Source organism: Drosophila ananassae, chromosome XR (assembly GCF_017639315.1).
Source record: "Drosophila ananassae strain 14024-0371.13 chromosome XR, ASM1763931v2, whole genome shotgun sequence".
NCBI lineage: Eukaryota > Metazoa > Arthropoda > Insecta > Diptera > Drosophilidae > Drosophila > Drosophila ananassae.
The window spans coordinates 16178057-16204195 of NC_057932.1; the positions used below are offsets into that span (position 1 = coordinate 16178057).

General features: G+C 37.0%; 1 protein-coding gene across 2 annotated transcripts; it reads right to left on the reverse strand.

Moving 5' to 3' along the window:
* Positions 1-19949: 19949 nt before the first annotated feature.
* On the reverse strand, positions 19950-25797 carry LOC6505178. Of its 2 annotated transcripts, none has more exons than XM_032452103.2 (4): positions 25618-25797; positions 21983-22602; positions 21168-21305; positions 19950-20983 (listed from the first exon to the last, which is right to left on the reverse strand). In XM_032452103.2, exons 1-4 carry the CDS (start codon positions 25628-25630, stop codon positions 20429-20431), a joined length of 1326 nt encoding a protein of 441 aa, XP_032307994.1. In that variant the 5' UTR covers positions 25631-25797; the 3' UTR covers positions 19950-20428. The 2 variants fall into 2 exon arrangements, with proteins under 2 accessions (XP_032307994.1, XP_001965487.2); XM_001965451.4 differs by lacking the exon at positions 25618-25797 and adding an exon at positions 22696-22823.
* Between the last annotated feature and the right edge of the window lie 342 nt (positions 25798-26139).

Sequence of the window (26139 nt, forward strand, 5' to 3'; positions counted from 1 at the left end):
TAAGAGATTTATAAAATTTTTTCAAACTACGATTTAAAAAAAAAAAAAACATGTTTTTAATCCTTAAGAAAAAATCTAAACAAAAATATAATTTATTTTTATTTTATATATATAATTTTTTTAGTGCATTTATTGTTGTCGCAGTTGTCGTTGTTACATGTCCTTTGCTTGCTTATTGTTGCTGTTTTTGTCGTTACCCCCCCTCCACTCTCCAACCCCCTCCCCCCCCCTGTCAGCTCCTCGGTTTTCGCATCTTGGCCCAGACTTTCCGACTTTCCAACTTTGGCCACAAAAATGCCTTGACGCAGCATGTTCCACATTCGGCATTCAGTATTCAGTCTTTAGTATTCAGTGAGGGGCGTAGATTAGCCCCCTTGCCACACCCATCCCCCCCTTGCCACATCCCCCCCTTGCCGCAAGCCTCCTGCCCCTTTTTTTCAATCAGACGCCAGATGCTTCTTCGGGGGGATACCCTGCCTCATAGACATATCGATTTGTTTTTAAAAACAAATATTTATAGAAAATTTAAGAGTTTTTCCTAAATAATTATTTATCTTAATATAAAATACTTTTTTAAAATAAAATCTTAAAAATATCTATTTATCTATTTATTTCAGGAATCTATAAAAATATGAATAATATCAATGGAAAATATTATTATTTCTTTCTTTATCGATAATATCGATTATTAAAATGTATTTCTAAAATACCTACAAAAAAAATACTCAAACAATATACTAGATATTCTTAGGTATTCTAGTTATTGCTAGTATCTATAATAATATCGATAATTTCGATTGAAAATAATTTATTCTTATATCGATAATATCGATTTAAAATGGTACTGTTGGTCTAAATGGTAGAAAAAATACTAAATCCTAGATACAATTCCCTACTAAAATATGTAATAAAAAGAACTAATTATTTCTTGTATCTATAATATTGATTTAAACTGATTAGTATTTTTTTTCAACTTTTTCTAGAATTTCCTACTAAAATACCATGAAAAATACTAGAGAAATCATAGAGATTATAATTTTTCTTCAAGTATTATTTCTCAATAAATAAATTTTTATTTAAATTTTTTTTTTTTAAATACCACAAAAAATACCAAATTTAAAAACCAAAAAAAAAACCATAATTAAAGGGTAGTCTTAACACTCATGTGGCATGAAGTGAGGCCTTGTGGCTTGTGAGGCTGCTGCTCCTGGCGAATGTCCTTTGAATGATTAAATCAATAGTGTGCAGTGCCATGTTCATCCTTTTTTTTTCCCCATTTCCAGCCTCCTTTCAGCTCAGAAATGGGTTCGTGGCTGCCATTGTCAAAGACCGGGGATGTCGGCATCGTCATTTCCATCTTCCATCCACCGTAGTCATCCACCATAGTCATCCGCCATCCTCCATAGTCATCGTCCTGTTTCGTAACTCGAGTTGTTTAATGCACTTTTGCCTGGTGACTGGCATTTTTGAGATGCCCCCCTCCACATCTCCCCCCTTTGAATATCTGATGAACATGCAAAATAATTGAAATGCATTCAAAAGTTTCTCCACCACAGGTCCTTGCTCCTTCGGCTCTTGCTCCTCTTCCTTCTGGCACTGCATTCCTTATCAGGATTTGTGTGCTCTTCCTCGAATTGTTAATCGAGTGTGTGAAGCTGCCGAAATGTAAATGGAAGCCCAAGGACCAAGGACCAAGGACCAAAGAGACCATATCGGGCCATATCCCTTCAAGGCCAAGACAATTCCAAACTAATTATGGCCCAGCCTGGCTCATAATCCTCTTTCTCTCTCTCGAAAAGGACAAAAAAAAAAGTTTCATCCGCTGTAAGTTATGGAAGCGGATTGCATTTATTCTGCCATGTCCTGGCATGTCCTGGCAGGACACTGCCCGGCGCGGCAAGGCAGCCATAATAATCACAATTTTCCGACAGCCAAGAAAATGGCATGACATTTATTTTACAGTGAGAGAAAAGGGGAGTTTATTTCAATATTAAATTTTTTAATATTATTTAAATATAATATTAAAGATATAACATATTATAAATAATATTTATTTAGAATTGAAAGATTATTATGGCCTTCAGTAAGTTTCATATTTTATTTTCTGGAGTTTCTTCATTTTTTGTATTATTTTTTCATTAAAAAAATGTACAAAAATATCTTTTAAATATTTTTTTTAATACTAAATTTTATTACAGTTTTGTAGAAAATAGATATAAAAGGCTTACAAGGTATTCCACTTAAGAATCGGTTAAATATAATCAAAGATATAGTCTTCTAGTAGCAGACTTATATTGTTCCGCCTATTCCCTGTATTTTTAAAGTCCCCTAGAAATTTTGAAAAAAAATATCTAAAAAAAATGTTGTTCCCAGATTTTGATTAGAAACGAAGGAGAAATTATCTAGAAATATTTTAAGTTATTCCGCTTAAGAATCGGTGGAACAGAGATCAAGATATAGTCTTCTCTGAGTATCATAGAGGCAATTCCCGGTATTTTTTGAAGGGAGATCCCCAGAAAATTTTGAAAAAAAATTCGAAAAAATTTCTTATTTCTAGATTTGGATGCAGAATAACGGATAATTAATCTGTGAATATTTTAAGGTATTCTTCTTTAAAATAACGGCAAAGATATAGTCATCTCTGGTAGAGATATTATCATAAATAGAGTTATCTTGAAATATTTCTTTTCTTATCTTATCTTTTCTATAAATATTATATTATACTTGAATTTAATATAAAAAATACTATAAATTATTAAATTATATTTAAAATGCCAAATATTTGTGACAGTGTAGCCAGACAGTGTTCTGCTTCCAATTACAATTATATCACTCATACGCCAGGAGGGCCGTGAGCGTTTTTGTTTCTGGTTAGTTGGTTGGTTAATTTTGTAAAATTGAATTTAATCAATTAGTCATTCAATAATTTAATCATTCTTCATAGTCTGTCATTCTTTTAGTCTGTCATTCATTCATTTAAATACTCATTTATTCATTCAGTTAGTCATTCATTCAAATATTTATTTATTTATTTAGTCATTCATTCATTTAGTCAGTTATTTAGTCATTTAATCATTAAATCATGTATTTATTCATCTATTCATTTAGTCATTTATTCCTTCACTCACTCATTTATTTATTTCTTGACTCATTCATTCATTCTGTCCTCTAGTTAGTCAAACACTCAGCTACTAGTCGTGGGAAAAATGTGAAAAAAAGTGACTTTGTTTGGCGCTCGATTCTTGGCTCGTGGAGAATGGAGAGTGGCTAGTGGAGAGTGGCCAGTGGAGAGTGGCCACTAATTGCCGCTTCTGGCTCCTGCCACGATTACTCATTATTCAATCTGGCTGCTAAATGCTTTAATTACGTCTCTGTTGCCAATTAAAAACAACACGTAACTCGGAACGCCAGGGAGGTCGAAGGTTGCAAGCCGAGCGGGCCAATTGAGCGTTCGTTGACCCCACTTGACCTCCCCTCCCCACCACCCCCCTTCCGCTGAACAAGAAAAAGAGATGAACGCCTGCCTGGCACGCAGGTGGTGGGGCTTCCCACCCACGCCCTATCCCGCCCTCTTTTTTGCAAATCTTTTCGGCAACTCGTCAACAATTGCGTGTTGACGCAGGACCTCCAAGCCCAGGACCTTTTCTGCCCCTGTCGCATATTTCACGCGCTCTTTGTTTACCTTCCAAGCTGCCACAAAAAAAAAGGGAAATACTAGGAGGGTTAAGGATGGTGGAAGGATACCCTTCTTTAAATCATTTTTGGTATTTTTTTATAATAGGATTGTGGTTAGAGGTGTGATTAGTTAGTTCCAAGTCTTCTCCTTTAAATGACATTATGCTTTAGTATTTTAATGTAGTATTTTATGGCGACCGTGACACTTTTAAAAATATTTTCCCTATTTTTCTCTATTTTTTAGCCATTTTAAAGAAGAAATATATGTATTTTAGTTCTGATTAGTCTGATAGATTTAAGTTTTTTAACTTTAGGGGGTAACTAGCTGAGAACTAGACAACTAACGGACAGACGGACACGCGGACACCTTCTTTCTGATACTCATAGAGTTCTAGACATGTTTCTCCTAGAAGCCAAGCCTTTTTTGAAAAGAGAAGACCATAATAGACCATAGACCAATAGACCATAAGACCATACTTTAACAGTAACCTGTAAGAATAACTTGGCTTAGAAGCTAACTAGTGGACAGACGGACAAGCGGACACCTTGTATAATGATTCTTAAAGAGTCCTGGACCTAAAAAGGCCTCAAAATAAGAAGACTCTTCATAAGTCTATCTATAACTTACAAACTTAAACCTCAATTTGAAGGAGAAACTATTTTTTAAAAACCAACTAACGGACAGACGGACACGCGGACACCTTATAGCCTTTTAGACATATTTCCACCAAAATTTATAGACTTTCTCAAAGAGTATTCTAGAAATCAAGCCGGAAAAGGCAGAAAACCAGCAGGCACAACTTCATGGCTATGTTTTTTGGGTTGTGGGCTTTGATTTGGTTTTTTATTTTTATTTTTGTTTCTGTTGTTGTTTCGGAGAGCGTGGGTGGGATTTTATTCAATTTAATTTGGGAATCGGCGTGAATGGAACCAGAACCAGAACCAGAACAAGGACTATCAGGAGCAGGAGTCAGTTACGGGTATGGGCATGTGATTAAAAATTGTTTACAAAGTTCATTGACATTGAGAGTTGCGAGATGGGGAGGCCTGACGGAAGCCATTCAGATTTTCTGGCCTGAAAAGGCTGCCACTTCCCGCTCCCGCTCCTGCTCCTGCTCCTCCTTGAAGAGATAAAAGTCGGTTGGTGGAAACTTTCGTTCAAAGGACCTACTCAAGTGGGTGAGGAAACTGCAATTACAGAGCTTTCTCTACCCCACCCCCTTTTGGTATTTTTTTTTAAATTAAAATTAATTACAAACTATAGACTCTATCGGGTATTGGAAGTACTTACTTGGGTCTAAAAAAAAATATACTTACTTTGGTCATCTGGCGGAGATTTAAAGTCACTCGGATTGCCATCAATTATGCGTTGGAAGCCATTAACCGTAGAACTACACTAAGGTCCTGGAAAGGACTCGCCAGGACCTGCATATGCCGTTGTAGGACAACGATAATGGCAATAAGGGATAGCCGACCACAAAACGGGGATGATTTATTCAAAGAGAAAGAGACACTGGGGAATGGGGGTGGCTCCATCACTCATACGCCCCGGGTGCCCAAGTTCCCAAGTGGTCAGTAGCCAGTGTCCTGGCAAAACAGCTGCTGCTGAGAAACCAAAAACCATACCCGAACACTGTAACCGAAGCTGAGCGGAACAATGGCTAATTATGACACCCATCGCTTAAGGGGGGGACTCTATCTGGGCTGGCAACTGGGGAACTGAAATCGGAGATTGAAGTGCCGCCCAGCTAATGACATTAGCAAATGCCATCGAGATGTGTCCAAGCTATTAATCAGACAATTGCCAAATAGTTCTAGTTCTATTCTTTTGGTATTTTTTATGGCGACCGTGACTAATTTTGAAAGGTTTTTCCATTTCTTTCTACCTTTTTATATATTTTGTTATTTTTTTTGGGCTGTTTTGCTATTAGCAATTATATTATATATAATTATATTATATATAATTATAATTATATATTAGCAATTATTATTATATATATTAGCAAATATTATATTATATAGCAATTATATTATATATAATTATATTATATATAATTATAATTATAATTATATATTATACAATTTCTTATATAATTCCTATTTTATCTGAAAATTATTTATCTTTTGGTATTTTTTATGGCGACCGTGACAAGTCTTAAAAGATATTCCAATCATTTTCTTTCTTTTTGTATTTATTCTCTTCTATTTTTGGACTATGTGACTAATAATCTTACTATTCCTCATCTAATCATCTATTTGTATCTGAAAAGTCATCACTTTTTAGTATTTTTTATGGCGACCGTGACATATATTGAAAGATATTCCAATTTCCTTCTCTTTTTTTTATATATTTAATTTTATTTTCCCATCTATTGTTAGCCCATTGTCAGTCTTACTAATAATCCCACAATTCCCGATCGAATTCCCATTTTTTATGTAAAAACTTGTAGTATTTTTTTTTTTTGTGGCGACCGTGACAAATGTAGGGAGGGAGACTCTTAGCCTGTTTCTATTTATTTTTGTTCCATTGTTGGCCTGTCATAGTGCCCTGGCAGTTCATATTTTTTATTTCCGTAACAAATCTTGGGAGAAGCACAGCCGCGGGATGTCTGGACCGGGACCAGGACGATAAATATCAAATGGGATGGGAGAATGGGAGCACCCCCTACCCCTTGGGGGAAAATGTTCTCCCATCGAAGTCTGTTCGTGAAACGGTGGCTAAGGAGCAGTTGACCCAGTTTAGCGGCTTATGGAATAATTCATTATGTATTTGCTTGCCATTGTCACTTAATTTGAGTGGGGTTACCCCCCAAAAAAAAAACACATTGCCGTTGCGGGCAATTTGCTTCCTAACTAATTGTTCACGTCTCTTGGCACTGGAATCGATCAACCGTCTAAACCCTCCTCCCCCCCCCCCCCTCCTCTTTTGATAGGCAGTGCAGCCAGTCACCCCCTGCGGCTTACTCCGCTTTCTGTATTTAAGGGAAATTGTTTATTTGCGTTACTTTTATGGGCTTCTTTTGTCGTTGACAGCAATTTGTTTTGGCCCGAAGGGGAAGTTTGGTAATAGAGCACTAAGGGGCAGTGGCAGGGGGCCGCTTTGGGCTGCTTTGAACCTTCAATCGAACCACCCCCTCCTCGCTTCCAATTAACCTTGTGGCCTAATCAAAATGCAGCTGGCGAGTGCGCCCATCCCCCCCTTCCCCCCATCACTCTCTTTCAAATCAGTTTTCCAGGCCAGGTGGACCGAAGACCAGCAGAGCAGCAGACCAGCAGCCATGTCTGGCATGTCCTTCTCTGGCTCTGTGCCTTATCCTTCTTGCAACATCCTTTCGCCTTTAAGCCTCACGTGCGTGACAGGACTTCAGCCGAGTTGACTAACTTTCAGTCGCTTTTTTTCTATTTTTTCTCCATTTTTTCTCTATTTTTTCAACCTTTTTTGATTTTTCTTTTCTGATATAGATTTTTGGGATACCCTTTAGGGGGTAGAGTGGTTTTATTTGAAACAATTAAGTCTGAAGTCGAAAAAATACCAAAAATCTACTTAGAAGTTGCCCAACTTTCAGTCGCTTTTTTTCAAATTTTTCTCTATTTTTCTCTTAATTTTTATTTTTGTTTTTCTCTAATATAGATTTTAAGGATACCCTTTAGGGGGTAGAGTCTAAAAAAATACCAAATATCTACTTAGAATTCAACCTTAGTAGAGATTCTTGGAGGAATTTGGTATTTTTAAACATATTTTTCCCCTTTTTTTAACTCTTTTTTAGTTTAAAGTTTCTTTTTGTCAAAAATTCAAATGCAAACTCCGCCAAGAGAGTCTCCTAGAGCCAAGCCTGGCTCGTCCTTTGAAAAGGACTCGAAAGGACATCGCTCTAGTATTGAGGTCACGCACACATTCAAACAAGAAGCACAAAGGCCAAAGAAAAAATACTAAAACTTCCTGTCGCCTCGTTCGGCACACACACAGAGAGAGGGGGAAAGGACTCGCCAGGACTAGCCAGGACGCGCCAGTAAGCAGTAACCAGTAACCAGTAACGTATTCATCAAAAACGCCAATCCAAGTTGACCCAATTTCGGCAGGACCCTCTCTCTCCGTCTTTTCGGCTTTATTTTCGTCCTCAACTCGAAACGCATTCACGTGAGTCCTTCCCCTAAGGTCCTTTATTTTTTTTTTCTAACGGTGATGGCTATCAGGAACAGGAGGAACTGTAACTGCTACTGGTAGTAACTGCCCTTGAGCCTGTTTTTATGAAGGTCCTTAAGAACGGGGTGTCCCTGAGACGGACTGAGAGAGAGAGACTCCTTGGAAGGATATTCCCAGTTTGTTGGTCCAGAGACTGAATAATTTATTTGTTGTTTCCGGATGTTGATGTTCCACCTGCCACTTGCCAAAAACTTCTTGTGCGAAACACTCGAGCCCCAAGGACCCCCAAGGACTCTAGCCACCAGCTCAAAGGAGAGGCTCAAAGTTCAAATCCCTGGCAGCAAATCAATGGCTCTTGGAACTTCAAAACCCCCTCTACGCCTACGCTTAATACTGAAGCTCAGCAATGGGTTATTATTGGACTTGACTCGGCCAGGACAACCAGGACACCCAGGACGGCCAGCCAGGACTTGGGGAGGGGCAAGAGAACCCACTCGACTAATTGCCACCGAAATAGCCAAAATGGCAATGAAAATTGATGCCTAATTGCCCAAAAGCCTCCAACAAATGTACAATCCCTGGAACTGGAACTGGGCCTGGTCCTGGGACTGGGCCTTGGCTGCCCTCTTGAACCGATTCCGGATAATAAACCGATTATGTTCAATTTATTTCCATGAGGCCATCATATTTACTCTCTCTACAGTGTGTGTGTGGCAAGGGGCAAGTGGCAAGTGGCAGTGGCAAGAATGGGCGTTCTTTCTCTTAATTACTTTTCAATAGAGTGCCATTGACTTGCAATTAAAGGTTTTTCAAATAATACGACTCTGGTTAGAGGTTTAGTATTTTTTGTTGGTACTTTATGGCGACCGTGACTGTTTCTCAAATTAAACCATTTTTAAGACAAAGAGATTTTTTAAAGCGAGTTCCCAAATAAATTAATTGATATTTTACAGACTTTAGACAATTATTTTAGGTATAAGTGCAATTTTAAAATAAAAATTTTATTAAATAATACGATTTGGAGGTCTAGTATTTTTGGCTAGTATTTTATGGCGACCGTGACCGTGAAGGAAACTTGGAGAAATAAAATATTTGTAATTTTTGAAACTTTATCCTACTATTTGAGGAAGAATTTTAATTTAAAGATTTAAATCTTTATTAAAATAATAAAAAGAATAAAGTTTGAAGAATTTTTAAACAATAAATAAGAAGAAATAAAAAAACAAGATTATGCTGAAATAGTATTTTTGAAATAATGTTTAAAAAAATATATAAAATAATAATAATAAATAAAATAAATTATGAATGTATGAAGAATATATGAAATTCATAAAAAGTAAATAAATTATTAATTAAATTCTTTATGTTTGTAAATTATTAGATTATTAAAAAGCTAAAGAAATAAATGGAAAAAATATGGAATATATGGTATTTTTATAATAAATGGTATGAAATATGGTATAAATGGTATAAATAAAAATTTTCAGGGCCAATTTGGGTAATAAAGGGTAATAATATAAGTATTAATAAAATTTTATCATATAAAAAATAAAGATATAAAGGGTAATAATTTAAAAATTAATAATAAAAGATAATACGTAATAAGTAATATTTAAAAAGAATATATATAAACAGTTTTTGTATCAAAATTTCAATTAAATAAAAATAAATAGCTTGGACTTACCGATATTTATTAAATTATTTATTATTAAATTTATTGAATTATTTTAAATACAAGCTTTCGGACCTGTAAGAATATAAATAATATTATAATTATTATAATAAGTTTTTTAAACAGTACTACCTTAAATTAATAAAAATAATAATATAAAATAATAATTAAAACAATAAAATAGCCAACTTTGAACCAGACTTTTAACATGAATTTAAAAATAAATGCAATTGCCCGTTTTAACTCGAATGCTAATGTCCTTGCCTGCCAGGATTAAGAGGAATGTGCATATGAGATGAGCCGTGTGGCATGCAGATGCCACTTGGTAAGGCCTTTTTAGACCATTTTTTCATCCCATTTATTCGCTAGCAACCCCCCTTCCTCAGCCCCCCACCCCCCTCTCTCTCCGTAAATATTTCAAACATCGCCAAACGGCGATCCATCTTCCCACACACGTAGCTGGGTCAGAGGACATTCTGATTCAGATTCGGATTCAGATTCAGATTCAGATTCAACTTTAGCTATAGCTCTAGCCTCAGCTGCAGATACAGATACAGATACAGATACAGATACAGAGATACTGGCTGCACATTTCTATTCATTTCAATTGCACTCATTCACGGAGTAAGCAAAATTAAAGTACGTGACCCTTTTGCTATGCGCTGCAATTTTTATTGAGTGGTAAAAAAAGGCTAGAAGGAAGGGGTTAATCAGGGGTTATAGACTAAATGATACCTGGTACTTTCTCAGAAAATATAAATTAAAAGAGGAGAGGGAATGAGAAGCAAAGATACTCGAAAGAAACTATTATCTGAGAGAGTCTGAAGGTTAGAAGGTACTGTACTGTACTGTACGATACCCGGTACTTTTTAAAAAAATATTAAATATTAGAGGAGGTAGAAGAAAGAGGTAAAAATGTCTAAGAAACTACAACTCCAAGAGTTAGAATGCTATTAAAAAATATTAAAGACTGTAGGATACCCGGTACTTTTTCATAAAATGGTAAATTATAAGAGGAGAGAGAGAAGAAAAAGCTACATACTTCAAAGAAAATAATTCTGGAAGGGTTATAATGCTATTAAGAAAGATTATAGAGTGTGGAATACCCGATACTTTCTCAGAAACTAATAATTATAGGAGGATAGAGCGAATAAAATGCTAAAAATTTAAAGAACCTTCATCCTCGAGAGTCTACAGATTATAATATAATATTCTTTTCTGTACTTTTCAATAAATATTAAATATTAGTGACTAAATGGAAGAAAACTAAGGTTCTGTAGTATATGATACCCGGTACTTCCACTGAAAAGTGTTTATTTTGGTTTCAATTTAGAAAAAATAGGGGAAAAGACTACATCAGAGAGGGTCTAAGGCTAGGAACTAAGGTTCTGTACTCTAAAATACAAATACATATTAAAGTAGAGAGTGGAATAAGTTAAAAAATTAAAAAAAAACTAGGTCAGAGAGAGTCTACATGCTAAAAAGAGTGGTATTGTAGTAGGTGATACTCGGTACTTTTTCAATAAATATTGAATATTAGAATCGGAATGGTAAAAAATAGGGTTCTATAATGAATGATACTATAATGACTTTCGCAAAAAAAAGTGGTAATTATTGGAAGAATGAGAAAAAAAGCTTGAAATTTTAACTAAATAGATATTACTGGGTATTTTTATAGTCTATAAGCTTAAAAAATGACATCCCTACTCCTCATAGTCACTAAGAACTGAGAAGAACCAAAAATTCTATACCTTTTCCTTTCAGAAATCCAACTTCACGCTCCTTCAAACCAATATACCCCCCAATACCCTTTAAAAAAAACACAGCAGAGTCTAAAAAAAAAGGGGGAGAGATGGTTAAATCTGCAAACAAATAAAGCAAAAAAAGAGGGGGTAAAAAAAGGGGGGTCCAGAGCACTCCAAAGCTAAAATGACCAGTCCGAAACTAAATGGTCAGGTGGTGCTCCTCTGCTCAGGTGTTCGTCCTTGCGAACATTGCACATTTTTCTATAAAATATTCATTAACCCGATATTCATTAAAATGACGCCGCCTCGTTAGGGTTAATGGCGCCAGTGGCCCCCAGTCGGTCGCCACAGCTCCGTAATTATATGGCGGGAGGGGGGAGGGGCTATGGGGGCGCCACCACAGGGCTATGTAGGTCAAGCATCTCCTCCCAGAGATCCCTTCCAGAGCTACCCAGCTACCAGGAGCTCCTCCTCCTCCTCCTCTGCCATTCGACGCCTCTGGTTCCTCGCTAATCCACTTTAAACACGTCCCAGACGACACACACGACAAAAAGGATGCTTCCTTTTTAGCGGCGACGACAATCATCGAAATGAGTCGAGCAGACAGGACACACATGTCCGAAGGATACAAAGTGCGAAAAAGTAAAGGGAATCTAAGAGCGACGGCTATTGGGGGGTATTTTTGATACCCTTTAAGGGGTTACATTCTATACAGTTTTTTGGGGGAAAATTGTGCATTTTTGGGCGAGTTTTTAACTTGTATTTTTCTTCAAGAAAATTCCTAAAAAAAAAACAAATTTTTATTTAAAAATAAATATGACAAAAAATTCTTTCAACTTTGAAGCTTAACTTTTGAGGAAAATCTAAACAAATTGTTACTTTTATTAAAAAAATTGGTTTAAATTTATATTATTAAGAAATTTTTCAAAAATGGTAGCTTTTTTTATAAAATATATATTTAAAAAACAAAAAATATTATACAAAAAAGGGGTGTTATTTAAACATTCCTCTTAAAATATACATCAAAGTTATTATTTTTTATTAAAGGGGAATTAAATTAATACTTTATCATAAGGAAGTTTTTCAAAATTGAATATTAAAAATTGAAAATTAAATATTTTTTTTTAGAAAATACTTTACAATTCGAAATAAAAAATATAGTTACAAATAAAAATATATAAATATATTTAAAACAAATTGATCTAAACTTTTGAATCTTGGAATCAACGGAAATTCTTGAAAATTCAAACTTTTTATGAAAAAATTTGTAATAAAGGCTTTAAAATATGAAATTTTTAGCTTAAAAGAGAAAATTAAAGAGTAATTTTTTGTTTAAATTTCTAAAATATAAAAAACTCTTTAAAATGTATGAAATATTACTTTTTTTAATGGAATTCTACAATAGGCCTTAAAAGTCCCTCTTAAAAAAAACATATAACTTCCTTTCTAATAAGAATACCCTTTAAAAATAACCATGTATAGGGCATGGAAGGGGGATAGAGGGGGTTAGAAAGGGGAGGGGTAACATAGTCACCAAAGTCAGGGGCTTAGCACATGTACATAATATCCCCCCGACTACGTGCCACCTCTAACCTCTAACCTCTGGCGGCAGTGGCAGTCTTGGCACCTGGCTGGAATTGGAATCAAAAATGTTGGCGGGGGCGGGAATTGATCCATTATCAGGCTGCTTACCTCTCTGACACCACCTGTACACTGAGAGAATTTTTTTTAATTGTTTTTTTTTTGTTTTCAAAAGGGATTTTTATGAGAGGGAGATACGATAGTTTAATTCTAATTCATATTTTTTCTCACTGTAGAGTGCCACGCCCACTCTCTATTCATATGCAAACAAGCAACAATAACAAGCAACAACAACAATAACAACAATAAGAAGAAGAGAAGCTATAAAAACGACAAGTTTCGAGTGTTTGTTGACTTTTGTGAAAGGTGTGACAATATTTACAATGTCTTGTTAATTGAATTTAATGCGTCCTTCTATGTATGTATGGGTGTCCTGTCTGCCCAGCTATCTCTTTCTAGCTCATCCCCCTCCCTCTCTCTCTCTTACAAAAAAATTAATTCAAATTATTAATGGCCGATTTGCGAACACTTTGCGCTTGAATGCCGGCAATGAAATTTTCGTTGTCATCGCATCATGCGGTTGATTAGGCACTTTCCACCAGCCACCCACCATCTCTTACCTCTCACCTTTCCCCTAAGACACCCGCCCCTCATACCGCCCCTTTTAAGCCCGGCTTAGGAAAAAAAAAAAAGAGGAAAAAGGGTCGCCTTTAACTCCCGCGGCGCCAAAATAACACGCTCCACACACGCACTGAAGCCCTTCAATCGCCAATCGGTTGAAACCTCTCATTGAAACACACACTTTCCTATAAAACACCTGTATTTCAACAATAGGGGGGACATTGCCTGCCGCCAGTGGCGCTCTAAAAGCACATGTAGAAAGTACATTTTAAGTCACCAGTGGCGCCTTGGGGCTAAACTTGACTAACATGTAGAATACATGTAACTTTACATGGGATGTAAACTATGTTCTACATACAGGTGGCGCCGCGACAAGTGTCCGAAGAAGGATCGCCATTTTATAGAGGGTTTTCATAAAAAAAACTTGCAAAATTAGATATATATTTTAAAAAACTTAATAATTAGTAAAGATTTTAACATATTAAGGAGAAAAATATATATTAACAAATACATAAAAAAATGGGAGATACTATAGGAATAAAAAAATTTATTTTTTATACCAGATATATTTAAAAATATTAACATATTAATTTAATTAAAAAATTTATATATTCCTGAATCTAAAAAATGTTCCATAAAAAATGTTGTGTTAAATTTATTATATAAACATCACTTGATAGTTTTAAATAAAAGCTTCAAAAATCGTTTTTAAAATATCAAAAATATTTTGTTGGAAATAGTTACATTTTAAAAAAAAATATTACATTAAATTAAAAAATAAGAATAACTATTATTTTTAATTATTATTAAGTTATTATTATTTCAAGTGTTAAAACAAGCTCCCCTCCCGCCCTTTGAAAACAGAATATGCAACTCACATAACGTTACATCCTAGAATGCATTTCCTTATTTGGGCATGAAAGCCTAGCAGCACACTAGTTGTCTCTTTCTCACTGCCGCAGCTAGGATGCCAAAGCACTGCACACGCACACACACACACGCAAGCGGGATAACGGGATCAGGCACACGCGAAAACCGACGCCAGGAACGCGAAAAAGAAGCCTTCCAATACAAATTTCACAATATTTAACAAATTAACACTAAAAACGCGATTAAAATTGGTGGATCTTCCTCACTTTGACGGGGGAATGGTATTTTTTAAGGATATACCACATTATCCACGACGGAAAGCGAAGAAATTCAGTTTTTACGACTTTTAAAACACTTTTTTAAGCTCGGCACAGGCTATTTTCATTAAATTACTCATTTTCATCACTAAGGATCTCCTTTTTCCATCATTAATTTGCATTTTAACACCAAACACCAAACAAAAAATAAATAAATAAAAGCACTCGCGTAATCCTTGTGTCGACTGTTTCCTCCGAAGGCCAAACCGCAACTAAATTCGCAGCCGAGGAAACCGCAAGCAGGACTCGCTGATCCGCGCGAGAGAGAGAGAGTGGGTGGGAGAGCGCAAGCAGTGCACTGGGCGTTGCACTTTGTCCGTTGTCCGGTAGGGGGCGCAGTTGCATCATACAGGTGCTAGAATTAAAAATATTAATTAGCTTAAAACTTAATACAAATTAAAATTTTCATCAGAAATATTTAATGACAAAAATTTTAAAATATTTTATAAAAAATAAATGAGAAAGAAACATTCGGACAATACTGGACTTCCGCTTTGAAAAAATTTTAAGAAATATTTTCTTTCCGGATTTTGATGCAGAATGATGAGGAAAGGATCCCCGAGTCCAAAAAGGTACCCCGCTTGAGAATCGGATGAGAATTGCCGGAGATATGGCCTTCGCGGGGCTCATAGTGGCATTCCCGGTGTTTTTGAAGGGGACCCCCTGGAAATTTTTGGAAAAAATTTCAAAAATATTTCGCCCCAGGGTTTTGATGCAGAATGATGGGGAAAGGATCCCCGAGTCCAAAAAAGTACTCCGCTTGAGAATCGGGTGAGAATTGCCGGAGATATGGCCTTCGCGGGGCTCATAGTGGCATTCCCGGTGTTTTTGAAGGGGACCCCCTGGAAATTTTTGGAAAAAATTTCTAAAATATTTCGCCCCAGGGTTTTGATGCAGAATGATGGGAAAAGGATCCCCGAGTCCAAAAAGGTACTCCGCTTGAGAATCGGGTGAGAATTGCCGGAGATATGGCCTACGCGGGGCTCATAGTGGCATTCCCGGTGTTTTTGAAGGGGAAATTTTTGGAAAAAATTTCAAAAATATTTCGCCCCAGGATTTTGATGCAGAATGATGGGGAAAGGATCCCCGAGTCCAAAAAGGTACTCCGCTTGAGAATCGGGTGAGAATTGCCGGAGATATGGCCTACGCGGGGCTCATAGTGGCATTCCCGGTTTTTTTGAAGGGGAAATTTTTGGAAAAAATTTCAAAAATATTTCGCCCCAGGGTTTTGATGCAGAATGATGGGGAAAGGATCCCCGAGTCCAAAAAAGTACTCCGCTTGAGAATCGGGTGAGAATTGCCGGAGATATGGCCTTCGCGGGGCTCATAGTGGCATTCCCGGTGTTTTTGAAGGGGACCCCCTGGAAATTTTTGGAAAAAATTTCAAAAATATTTCGCCCCAGGGTTTTGATGCAGAATGATGGGGAAAGGATCCCCGAGTCCAAAAAAGTACTTCGCTTGAGAATCGGGTGAGAATTGCCGGAGATATGGCCTTCGCGGGGCTCATAGTGGCATTCCCGGTGTTTTTGAAGGGGACCCCCTGGAAATTTTTGGAAAAAATTTCAAAAATATTTCGCCCCAGGATTTTGATGCAGAATGATGGGGAAAGGATCCCCGAGTCCAAAAAGGTACTCCGCTTGAGAATCGGGTGAGAATTGCCGGAGATATGGCCTACGCGGGGCTCATAGTGGCATTCCCGGTGTTTTTGAAGGGGACCCCCTGGAAATTTTTGGAAAAAATTTCAAAAATATTTCGCCCCAGGATTTTGATGCAGAATGATGGGGAAAGGATCCCCGAGTCCAAAAAAGTACTCCGCTTGAGAATCGGGTGAGAATTGCCGGAGATATGGCCTTCGCGGGGCCCATAGTGGCATTCCCGGTGTTTTTGAAGGGGACCCCCTGGAAAATTTTGGAAAAAATTTCAAAAATATTTCGCCCCAGGGTTTTGATGCAGAATGATGGGGAAAGGATCCCCGAGTCCAAAAAGGTACTCCGCTTGAGAATCGGGTGAGAATTGCCGGAGATATGGCCTTCGCAGGGGTCATACTGCTAGTCCCGGTGTTTTTGAAGGGGACCCCCTGGAAAATTTTGGAAAAAATTTCAAAAATATTTCGCCCCAGGATTTTGATGCAGAATGATGGGGAAAGGATCCCCGAGTCCAAAAAGGTACTCCGCTTGAGAATCGGATGAGAATTGCCGGAGATATGGCCTTCGCAGGGGTCATACTGCCATTCCCGGTGTTTTTGAAGGGCAAAGGCAAAACAAATTAAAATATATTTTATAAAAAAATAAAATTTTAACGAGAAAATATAGGCACTGAACTCATGAGAGCTGAGTTAGAAGAACCCAAAAGGTTTAAATATAAAATAAATTAAAACAAAATAATTGAAAATAAGCATTTATCTTTTGTATTCAAGCGGAATACCTTAAATGATTTGTTAGTCAAAGCTTCAAATTTAAAAAATAATTAAATAAAAAATGAGCGGCATTATATTCGACAACTACCTTAAAGATATAAGAATAAAGATAAAAGAATTTATTTATTAAATAAAATAGAAGCGGGGACGGGATTGGGTATGCTTCTTTTTTAGAGCCCACTATATTCGGAATTAAAAAATATATACAAATTAATAATAAAAATGAAAAAAATAAGAAACCAGAGAGCAGGCCTCACGGAGTCTGAAATAGAAGAACCCAAGGAGCTTCAAATAAAAAATTAAAATAATATAATAAGGCCTTCACTGGAGGTAAATTGGAGTTGCAGACACTTTAGAGAGAGTGCTAGAAAGGTTTTAAAAAAGTTATACTATTATTTGGAAATAATAAAATAATAAGAGCCCGAAATGGATAAGGAATGCTGCTGTTGTAGAGCCCACTCAGAGTTAAAAAATAAATTCAAAAATAAAAATAAAAAAGAAAATGAGAAAAGAGAGCTCTGAACTCGTGAGAGCTGAGTTAGAAGAGCCCAAGGATGAGGCTTTAATTAAAAAATAATTAAATAAAATATATAAGCAAAGCAGCTGGTCACATACAACAACTATGCACTATGCCCAAGGTTTTAAAAGATAAAAAAAAAAAATAAAATATTAAGAATATAAGAGAGCATACAGGAACTTTCTACGGCTTGATAGCCAAAGTATTAAAACAAAAAATAAAAGAAAAATATATTTATATAATAAATAAAAAGTGAGAAGTCAACTGTTTGGGGAGCAGAAGACTACTGATTTGAAATGGAGGGAAGGCCGCCTTTTATACAGTTTTTGGGGCCTCCCTCAGGGCCTACTAGTCTCTTTAAAAAACGATAGTCAGTTATCGATTGTAGGGTTGAAACATGCAAGTGGCAATACTTTTTGAAGGTTTGCCTTCAAGGGTAACACTGAAACAGGCTGTCAAAATGGTAAAGTTTGTGCAAAAATTGCAAAGTGAAGACCAAGCTGCTGAAAGTAATTAAGAAATAGAATTGGATAAAAATTGGCAAAGATATAGCCTTCTCTGGGGGCATATTGGTACTCCACTGTGTTTCTGAAATGGAATATCTAAGAAATCCAAGAAAAAACGAGAAGTGATTGGAGGAATGATGAAGGATCGAACAAGTAACCTTTTAAGATATTTCGCTTAAAGAATAAATCAAAACTGGTAATTATATAGCCATTAATTTTTTTGAATTTTTAATTATGAAAAAAAAACATAAAATTTAATGAAAGTGAACAGAAAACTTTGGAGCCATGAGGAAAATTTCCCTTTGACAATATTTCCCTTTCCGTTCTCTACATGACCTACTAAGGGAGCCTCTGCAGTTCTCCGCCAGAGGGCGGCCGACAACAGGCCAGAAGAAACGGACAACGCGTCGTATGAGTAATGGCATGGACGGAGGGCAGAGTAAGAATTTCAGTGCCGACCTGCGGCAAGAAGTGCTGACGTCTTCCGATCGACTGCAAACACATTTAATTCGAGCTAGGAGTTAAGTGGACAGCATTCATCAAATGCCGGTAGCATGAATAATGTCGATAAGGTTCGTCCGACCGATAACCGACCGACTTACTGCGATCGGAGGACGTGTATACCATGGATTGGCTTTGGCTTTATTTCGATCGCTGGTGAGTGGAAACGGAAGGCGATCTCGTCACTCGATATACATACTTTAGAACTCAATTGCCGGACGGAGTGCCATAAGTGGTTGCCCTAAAATCAATTTAATAGGGATATTGGCGGGATGATAAGCGTGTTCCGATCGGAAGTTGGAAACAGAAACGTTTCGAAAACGTTTAGTCAAGTGGGCCATAAATATTGCCAGAGATAGGGCTAATAAGCCAACTTCCGATTGCAAATTAATAAAATAAATGGGGCTTGTAGTTACAATTATGATTACAGTTTATAACAGGAAACATTTTGGAAGTTTTTTTTACTTTATTAATTGAATTTAAGAGTTTATATTTATGAGTATTATTAGAGATTTTTCTATGTCACTTTTCAAACAAAAAAATAAAAGCTTCTCAGGTCTACAAGTCTTTAGTTTACAAGTACTGGGTATAATATATCCTTTGATTTCTCTACAAGTTCTCTACAAGATACTCTACAAGTACCGGCTATAACATACCATTTTTTTACATACTTACTTTACTTTACAAGATTTCTGCAAATATGCTACAAGTACCGGGAGTAATATATCCCTTTCAGAAAACAATAAACAGAAAAACAGAATTATTAAAAAAAAAGAAAATAAAATATAGAACCCAGACATTTAAAACACAAAGAGAAATATTAAAAAAATAACTACCCATCGGAAATGCAAACCAAAGTACAGTCCTAAGAATGCAATAAAGATTATTAAAGCCAAGAGCGCGATAAGAATTTTAATGGATCAATTATTGATTATAAAATAGCAATAAATACCATATGGTTTACTTCAATTAGATTATAAACCAGAAACGATCGGATGTGCCAGTGCAATAATAGGACAGATAGGGCTTACAGTCAGAGGGCCAGAGATAAGAGGGCATTTTCAACCCAAATGGGGGACTTCTTTGGTTCAAAAAATAAATGAGAATTATTTTTTGGAAATTCCCTACTTACAAGAAACTTTACTTTTTTTTTGTCTTTTCTGTTTAATTTATTTTTTGTCACAATCTTAAGGACTAAGCACAATAATGTATATACAATAGTTGGCTGCCTTTAACATTTCAATCGTCTTCACTAAGAACTATTCAAAAAAATTACTTAAAATAAATCACAGTAGATTTAAGCATTTTTTTGTTTTTGTTTTTCTCTATTCTGGCTTTCACATAAATATTTTTTTAATAAATATATTTAATAAATAGCTAATAATACACACACATATAGTATATATATATAATATTTTATATATATAATATAGAATAAATAAATAAATTATTACACATATAGAGGGGGGGATGGAATTTAAAAAAAAAAATTAAGGAAATGGAAAATAAATAGTCGTAGGATGGGTTGTTGGTTGGTTTGCTTTTTTTTTTGGAATGATGATTGCTGAATGTTGCACGTGGCATGTGGCATGTTGCATGTTGTATGTGGCATGTTGCATAATACTTCTAAATACTCTTAAGTACTCTCAATAAATAAATAAATACTAATCATAAGTGTCTAAAAACAAATGGCATTCGACAAATTCTTCGTAGGGTGTGTTTGGGGGATCGATCCTCTTTTTGGCTTGGCTTGGCTTGGAGCTTGTTTTGTTTTGTTTGTTTGTTTGTTTTGTTTGTTTGTTGCCTTGGTTGTCTGTTAACCTGGCTATAATACTGGGCTTGTATTCTTCCTCCTCTTCTTGTTTAGCACTCTCCGGAAGCACATTCCGAACCGGAACTAATGCTACCTCTTCGCAATTCAAAGCTTTCCGAGCTACCTCCTCGCAGGCTACCAGAATCCAAGCCTGCTGATCCTGTTCCTGCCACTGCCGCAGCTCCTGCTGCTCCACCTGCTGCTGTCCTGGCTGGGTGTCTATGGTGCTTCCGGCTCAACGCCGAGTGCAGGGTCTTGAAGACATTCTCCAAATACTGCAGATACAGCTCCTTGGTGACCTTCAGGTCCCGCTCATCCGCCGCCTCACTACCATCGGCCGGCGTATGGAACTTCAGTCGCTCCTGCATCACCTCCCGACTGATCCTGGTCAGTTTGGCGCCATTGCTGTTGGGATAGGAGGCGTTGATCGTTGTCTCGATCTCGCAGAGCATCGTCCTGGCGCTGACCAGCAGGGCGTGCAGTTCATTGGTGACGGCGTCCAGGCTCTGCTGGTGATCCTTCCGGTACTTGTACTGGGCCTTTCCCAAATACGCAAAGCTACCAACGAAGGTCTGCATGCTGCGGTACCAGGTCTTTAGTTTAACCTGCAAGGTGGCACAAAGAAAAATTAAGTTAGTACGGTTTTGGAGTGGAGGGAACGAGAACGGGAATGGGAAACAAGAGACAGAGTCAGAGTCTGTCTTGGAAACTGGTCTGGGGCCGCCCTGGGGCGGAGCAGGTCCCGCTCAAGTAAGAATTATGAATATGTGTGTGCTTTGAAGTACTTACAGCTCCGGTGGAACGCGTCATGTTCGGCAGGAATTTGTACTCGTGCTGCCAGTGCTGGAAGTCGCGGTATTCCAACTTGGCCCGGCTCCGGATGTCGCGGTACTCGCTCATCGTGTTATTCCGCAGGGCGAGGAGATGCTGCAGAGGGGAAGAGAGAGGGGGGAGGAGAAACATGAGTAATGCTAACATTTTTGGCCACAATGACAAAGTTTTTTCAAAAAATATACAAAAATTAAAACAATAAAAGAGTCTTAAGACAAGGAACTAAGTTGGAAAAGGTCATACTTCTAGAGGTTTTTAATTTAATATTTTTTTAAGGTTTAATTTTGTATAAATAAAAATATATATTTGTTTTTAGAAACTTTGGATCTTTAAAGTTCTTAGTCTTATCTTTTTTTTAATCAAATTTTTTAAAGAAAAGATCATGAAAAGGTTTAAAAAAAATATAGTTTTTCAAAAACTGCTTAAAAAACGGTTTTGAAAATGTTTGAAAAATATTTAAAGATAATATTTCAAATAAAAACTCTTATTTTTAAAGCAATTTAACAATAAAATAATAACACAATTTTCTAAAACCTTGAACTCTTTGGAAAGTCAGAAATTCGAAATAGTTTTCAAAAATTTAACAAAAAAAGTACAAAATATTGAAAATAAATATCTTAAAAAAAAGAAATCTACATTTTAAACTTTTCTTTTCTTAAAAACACTATTTTTTAAACACTTTTCTGATTAAGAAACTTTTTCCTCGGATCCTTGACTCACTTTTTGTTTTAATTTTTTTTCACAAAAATCATAGTCTATCTTGAGGCACTCACCCTGCGCTTGATCACTCGTCCTTGACTGGAGCTGTCCTCCTGATTGGAGCTATCCCCCGGCTGGTAGACACCACCGCAGGGGTTCTCCCACTCCGGGATCTGGGGGTTGGGGGCGCTGAACAGCCGAAGGTTGTGGCTGCGGGCGTGGCGTGTCCTTTGGCGGCGATGGAGCTCCCTTTTGGTCTGTCGAGCGGCACGCAGAGCAGCCTGGGCGATCTCCTCGTAACTGTTCTCACTGAGACCCATTTCGCTGCTACTGCTGCTGCTGCTGTCGAAGTCGCCGCTGTCGCTGCTGCTGCTGCTGCTGCTGCTGTCGTAGGTTCCTTCGCCGAAGCTCTCGGCCAGGCCGTGAAAAGGATTCGCATGCTGGCGCCACGAGGCTAAAATGGCAGCTGCTGCGGCGGCAGCGGCATTATCCCTCTCCCGTTCTCGCTCCCGGCCCGAGCTGTCGTCCTCGAAGGAGGTGGCATAGTCGAGGGCGGCCACCTGATCGTGCAGATGCCTGGCCTGGCTGAAGGGCAGGAAGCTGGCCAGCATCATGATGACCAGCAGGAGTTGTCTGTTGAGATGGCAGCTGGTGAAGTGGCTCCTCCTACCGCTTCCGACACTTTGTGAAGTAACTAAAAATTTAATTAATTTTAAAATAATTAATTAATATTTTAAATTGAAATTTAAATTATTTTGTATTTTAAGCCCCCTTTTGAAGTACCTACCGTTTAAGGTAAAGGCTGGCATTGGTGGGCTATTAACTTGGCTAATATAACTAACTAACTAAATAACGGTAATTGTGATGCTGCTGCTGCTGCTGCTTGCTGCTCGACGGCTGCTGGCTGAGTGACTGCCGATGCAGCGGAGCTCGTAATTTTGAAGCCTCTGCTCCTCCGACGCACGCACTCCTCGCACTCGCACTAGCACACACACACTCACCATTATACCCGTTAGTATCGATTGCAGAGGGAGAGTAGTAGGTGAGAAGGTGGGCAGCAGATTGGCAGATTGCGAGATCGGAACAGATCGCTTGATTGTGAGAGAGAGTCGATTCGAGTGGAGTGGGTCTGTGGGCCTGGGACTGGGCCTGGGCCAACAGAGAGCGAGGATGAGCCAGAGAGAGAGTGTACTGAGTGGAGTACAATTACAGGAACAACAAAACCAAAAACAATAACAATAACAATTGCATTGAGCAATTTTTGAAATTATTTTTTGAGTATTTGTCATGGATTGTGGCTCTCTCTCTGTTGCCTGTTGCCTGACTGTCTCTCTCACACACGTTCAAAAAAAAATGTTGGCTGAATTTCACCAGAAAAGATTACTCATAGGTATTTGGGTTTTTTTTTTTATTGTATTTTTTTTGTTGTATTTTTGTACGTTTCTTTTCTCACTCAGACGTGGCCCAGACTGTGGTGGCTGTGAGGCTGCGGCGCGGCGGCTTACAGTGGCGGCTTATAGTGACGTCAAGTTAGTTGCCCGCCAGCCAAGCCACTCGTTGTTTGAATAATTCATAACACTCAGTATTGCTCTCCCTCTCTCTCGCTGTATCTCTCTCTCTCTTGGCCAATCCGGCCCAAATGCCCAAGTGCGGTATGTTGCGGTAGGTCAGCGACTTGATAACGCGCTGCTCGGCTCTGGCCCGCTCAGCTGCTGCGCTGCTTACCGAGGCGGTTGCGTCGACTGCGATAAGGCACGTGCTGCCGCTAAAACCGTTAGTTGCAGTTTTTTTTGCCATTTTTTTTTTTGCGATCAGCTGGCCAAGGCCAATAATCACTATTGGCATTGTTTAATTGGCTAATTATTTACTGGAAAGTTCTCGTTTAACGGAATTCGTATTCGGTATAACGGTGATTAATTTAGCGAAAGTAATGAAAGAGATAGCTATACAAAGAAAGGGGAAAAGAGAGAGAGAGAGAGAGAGTGCTGCTCCGCTTATCAAAAGGAAAAGGAACTCATGTGAGCTGATCGGTGAGATTAGATCCCAAGCCTCGAGTGGCCAGCACGAGAGAGAGATAGAGAGAGCATGACGGATCATGTGAGCCAAAAAAGGCATGATCCGACCTGATCCCCAAAAGGGGGCTGGACTTATCAGGGAGCTAACGGTTATCTTGAGAGTCTAACAAGTGGGTCTATTGCACCCCAAAATGTAATTATGGGCCATTTAATTAATAAGAGTGGTGTTTAAAAAAATTGTATATATTTTAATTTGTTTTTAAGGATTTTTGTGTATTTTTTCACTTTAAGATGGAGATTTTCATAATTGAGCTTAATTATTGCCTAATTTTTAGGGTCTTCTTCTAGAATATGATTTTTGTTTGCCAAAAATAAAAACTATTACAATATTGATAAAAAAAAACAATATTTAAAAAATATAACAAATATTAAGTTTCTTTTTTAGCCAAAAACTAATATTTAAAATTAAAAAAAATAACTAATAATTTGTATCTTTTGCCTAAAATCCCTTAAAAATTGTATAATTTTTATAAAATCTATAAATTATTTTAACTATTGTTTTATTTAAATAAATATTTATAAGAAAAAACCTCTAATTTCTAGTACTGTGCCATTTTTTATGATTAATTATTATTTACACGTGACTGAGTTTCATTCATGGGATTTTCTCTCTCGTGGATTTTTCCCCACGTTTTTTAAAAGTCTACAGTCTGGAGTATAGACTCTAGAGACAAATCAAATGTTAAATTTGCAAATATTTAGTCATTAAATATAGGGTTTCAGATGAAAAATTAAACCATTTAAGTGGGTTTTGGGTTTAAAGGGGAAAAGTTAATAACTTTTAGGGAAATTTCAATAAAAAAGTGTTGAAATAAATTCAAATCATAGGCATTTAAGTTGAAATAAGAAAGTTTTCAATAAAAAAGTGGAAAAATTATAGAAAATCTTTAGTGTTTGGTTTGAAATATTTACAAATTATTGGAAATGAATATCATTTTTATGAAATTTTTAATGAAAATTATATAAAAACTCACTAGAAGCTATTATATATTATAACTTTTCGAGAAAAATATACAAAATTTTTGAAAACTAGTTTCTAACTTTTAGATATTATATATAATTTTTTTTAACTAAAAAACGAAGCAACCTGTTGACTATTTCGCCATGAAATGGTATTTAATTGCATGGCTTTTGGGCATTGGACTTCCTTTTAAAAAATAAAAAAAAATTAGAAAAAAAAAGATATATACAAAAAGATATATAGGAGTAGTAGTATGACCCTCGAGCCAATGGATAGCGCCTTTCGATGCCAAGCCGATTATTAAAAACTCGATTAACAATCGAATCGAAGGGGGAATCACACTTTGGAATGGAAAGAAAACTAAAAAGAGTGGTGGAGCTTGGTATCTGGGTAGCTTGGGAGGTGGAAGTGATTTGAAGTACGTGTATTATTTATTATTAATCATGGGAGCCCAGATACGTTCGTACTACAACACATCATATATAATATATAGTATTGTATATCGATATACGAAATGTTGGCCAATCATCTTTTTATAAACAATTGCGAAAGACATCGGGAAAGTTATCTTCTGGCTGGGTGATCTAATTTCTTGTTTTACGATTACGCCGCTTAGACCTTTGTACCACCCCTTAAAATTACTATTTTTTTTTACTTTTTTTTTTTTACTTACTTTGATGGCACATTTTTTGTAGTTTGTTTACTTTTTTTTGTTGTTTATTTATTTTTATTTTTTTTTTTGTCAAACTTGATCACGTTCTATATTTTGACTGCAATGAGTCGGAGTGTTTAGTTTTTGTTTTTTTTTTACTCTAATTTTCAATTTGATTTTTTGTTATTTTTATTTAAAAAAAACACTAGTTTAGGTGATGGGAATTGGGGATATAAATATTTTAGTTTTTTAGTGTTAGACTGGGTCTTCCTTTCGCACTGTTTGGAGTTCACAGGCCCGGGACAATTAGCATTGGCGTGTGTCTAAGCGAAAACTGATTCATGGTCTCCGGCCGGCGCATAATTTTATATTTATACGAAAATCGGCCGGGCTGCGTGTGAGGCAGTCCCCCAGTTTCGCAGCCGCTGCCGCTGTCGCTGCCTCTGCCTCTGCCTACGCCAACTGCGCTGTCCGGCTATCTCTTCCAAGCAGAGCAGTCGCTGTCGCAGTTACTGTCTCTGCCGCTGTCGACGTCGACGACAA

Bases quoted from the DNA above. Each gene is read 5' to 3' on its own strand.
- LOC6505178 (XM_001965451.4), bottom strand. From the start codon at position 22,717: ATGCCAGCCTTTACCTTAAACG. The intron at 22,603-22,695 runs GTAGGTACTTCA...TTAAATTTTTAG, and splicing joins GCCAGCCTTTACCTTAAACG to TTACTTCACAAAGTGTCGGA. The intron at 21,306-21,982 runs GTGAGTGCCTCA...TCCCCTCTGCAG, and splicing joins GACGAGTGATCAAGCGCAGG to CATCTCCTCGCCCTGCGGAA.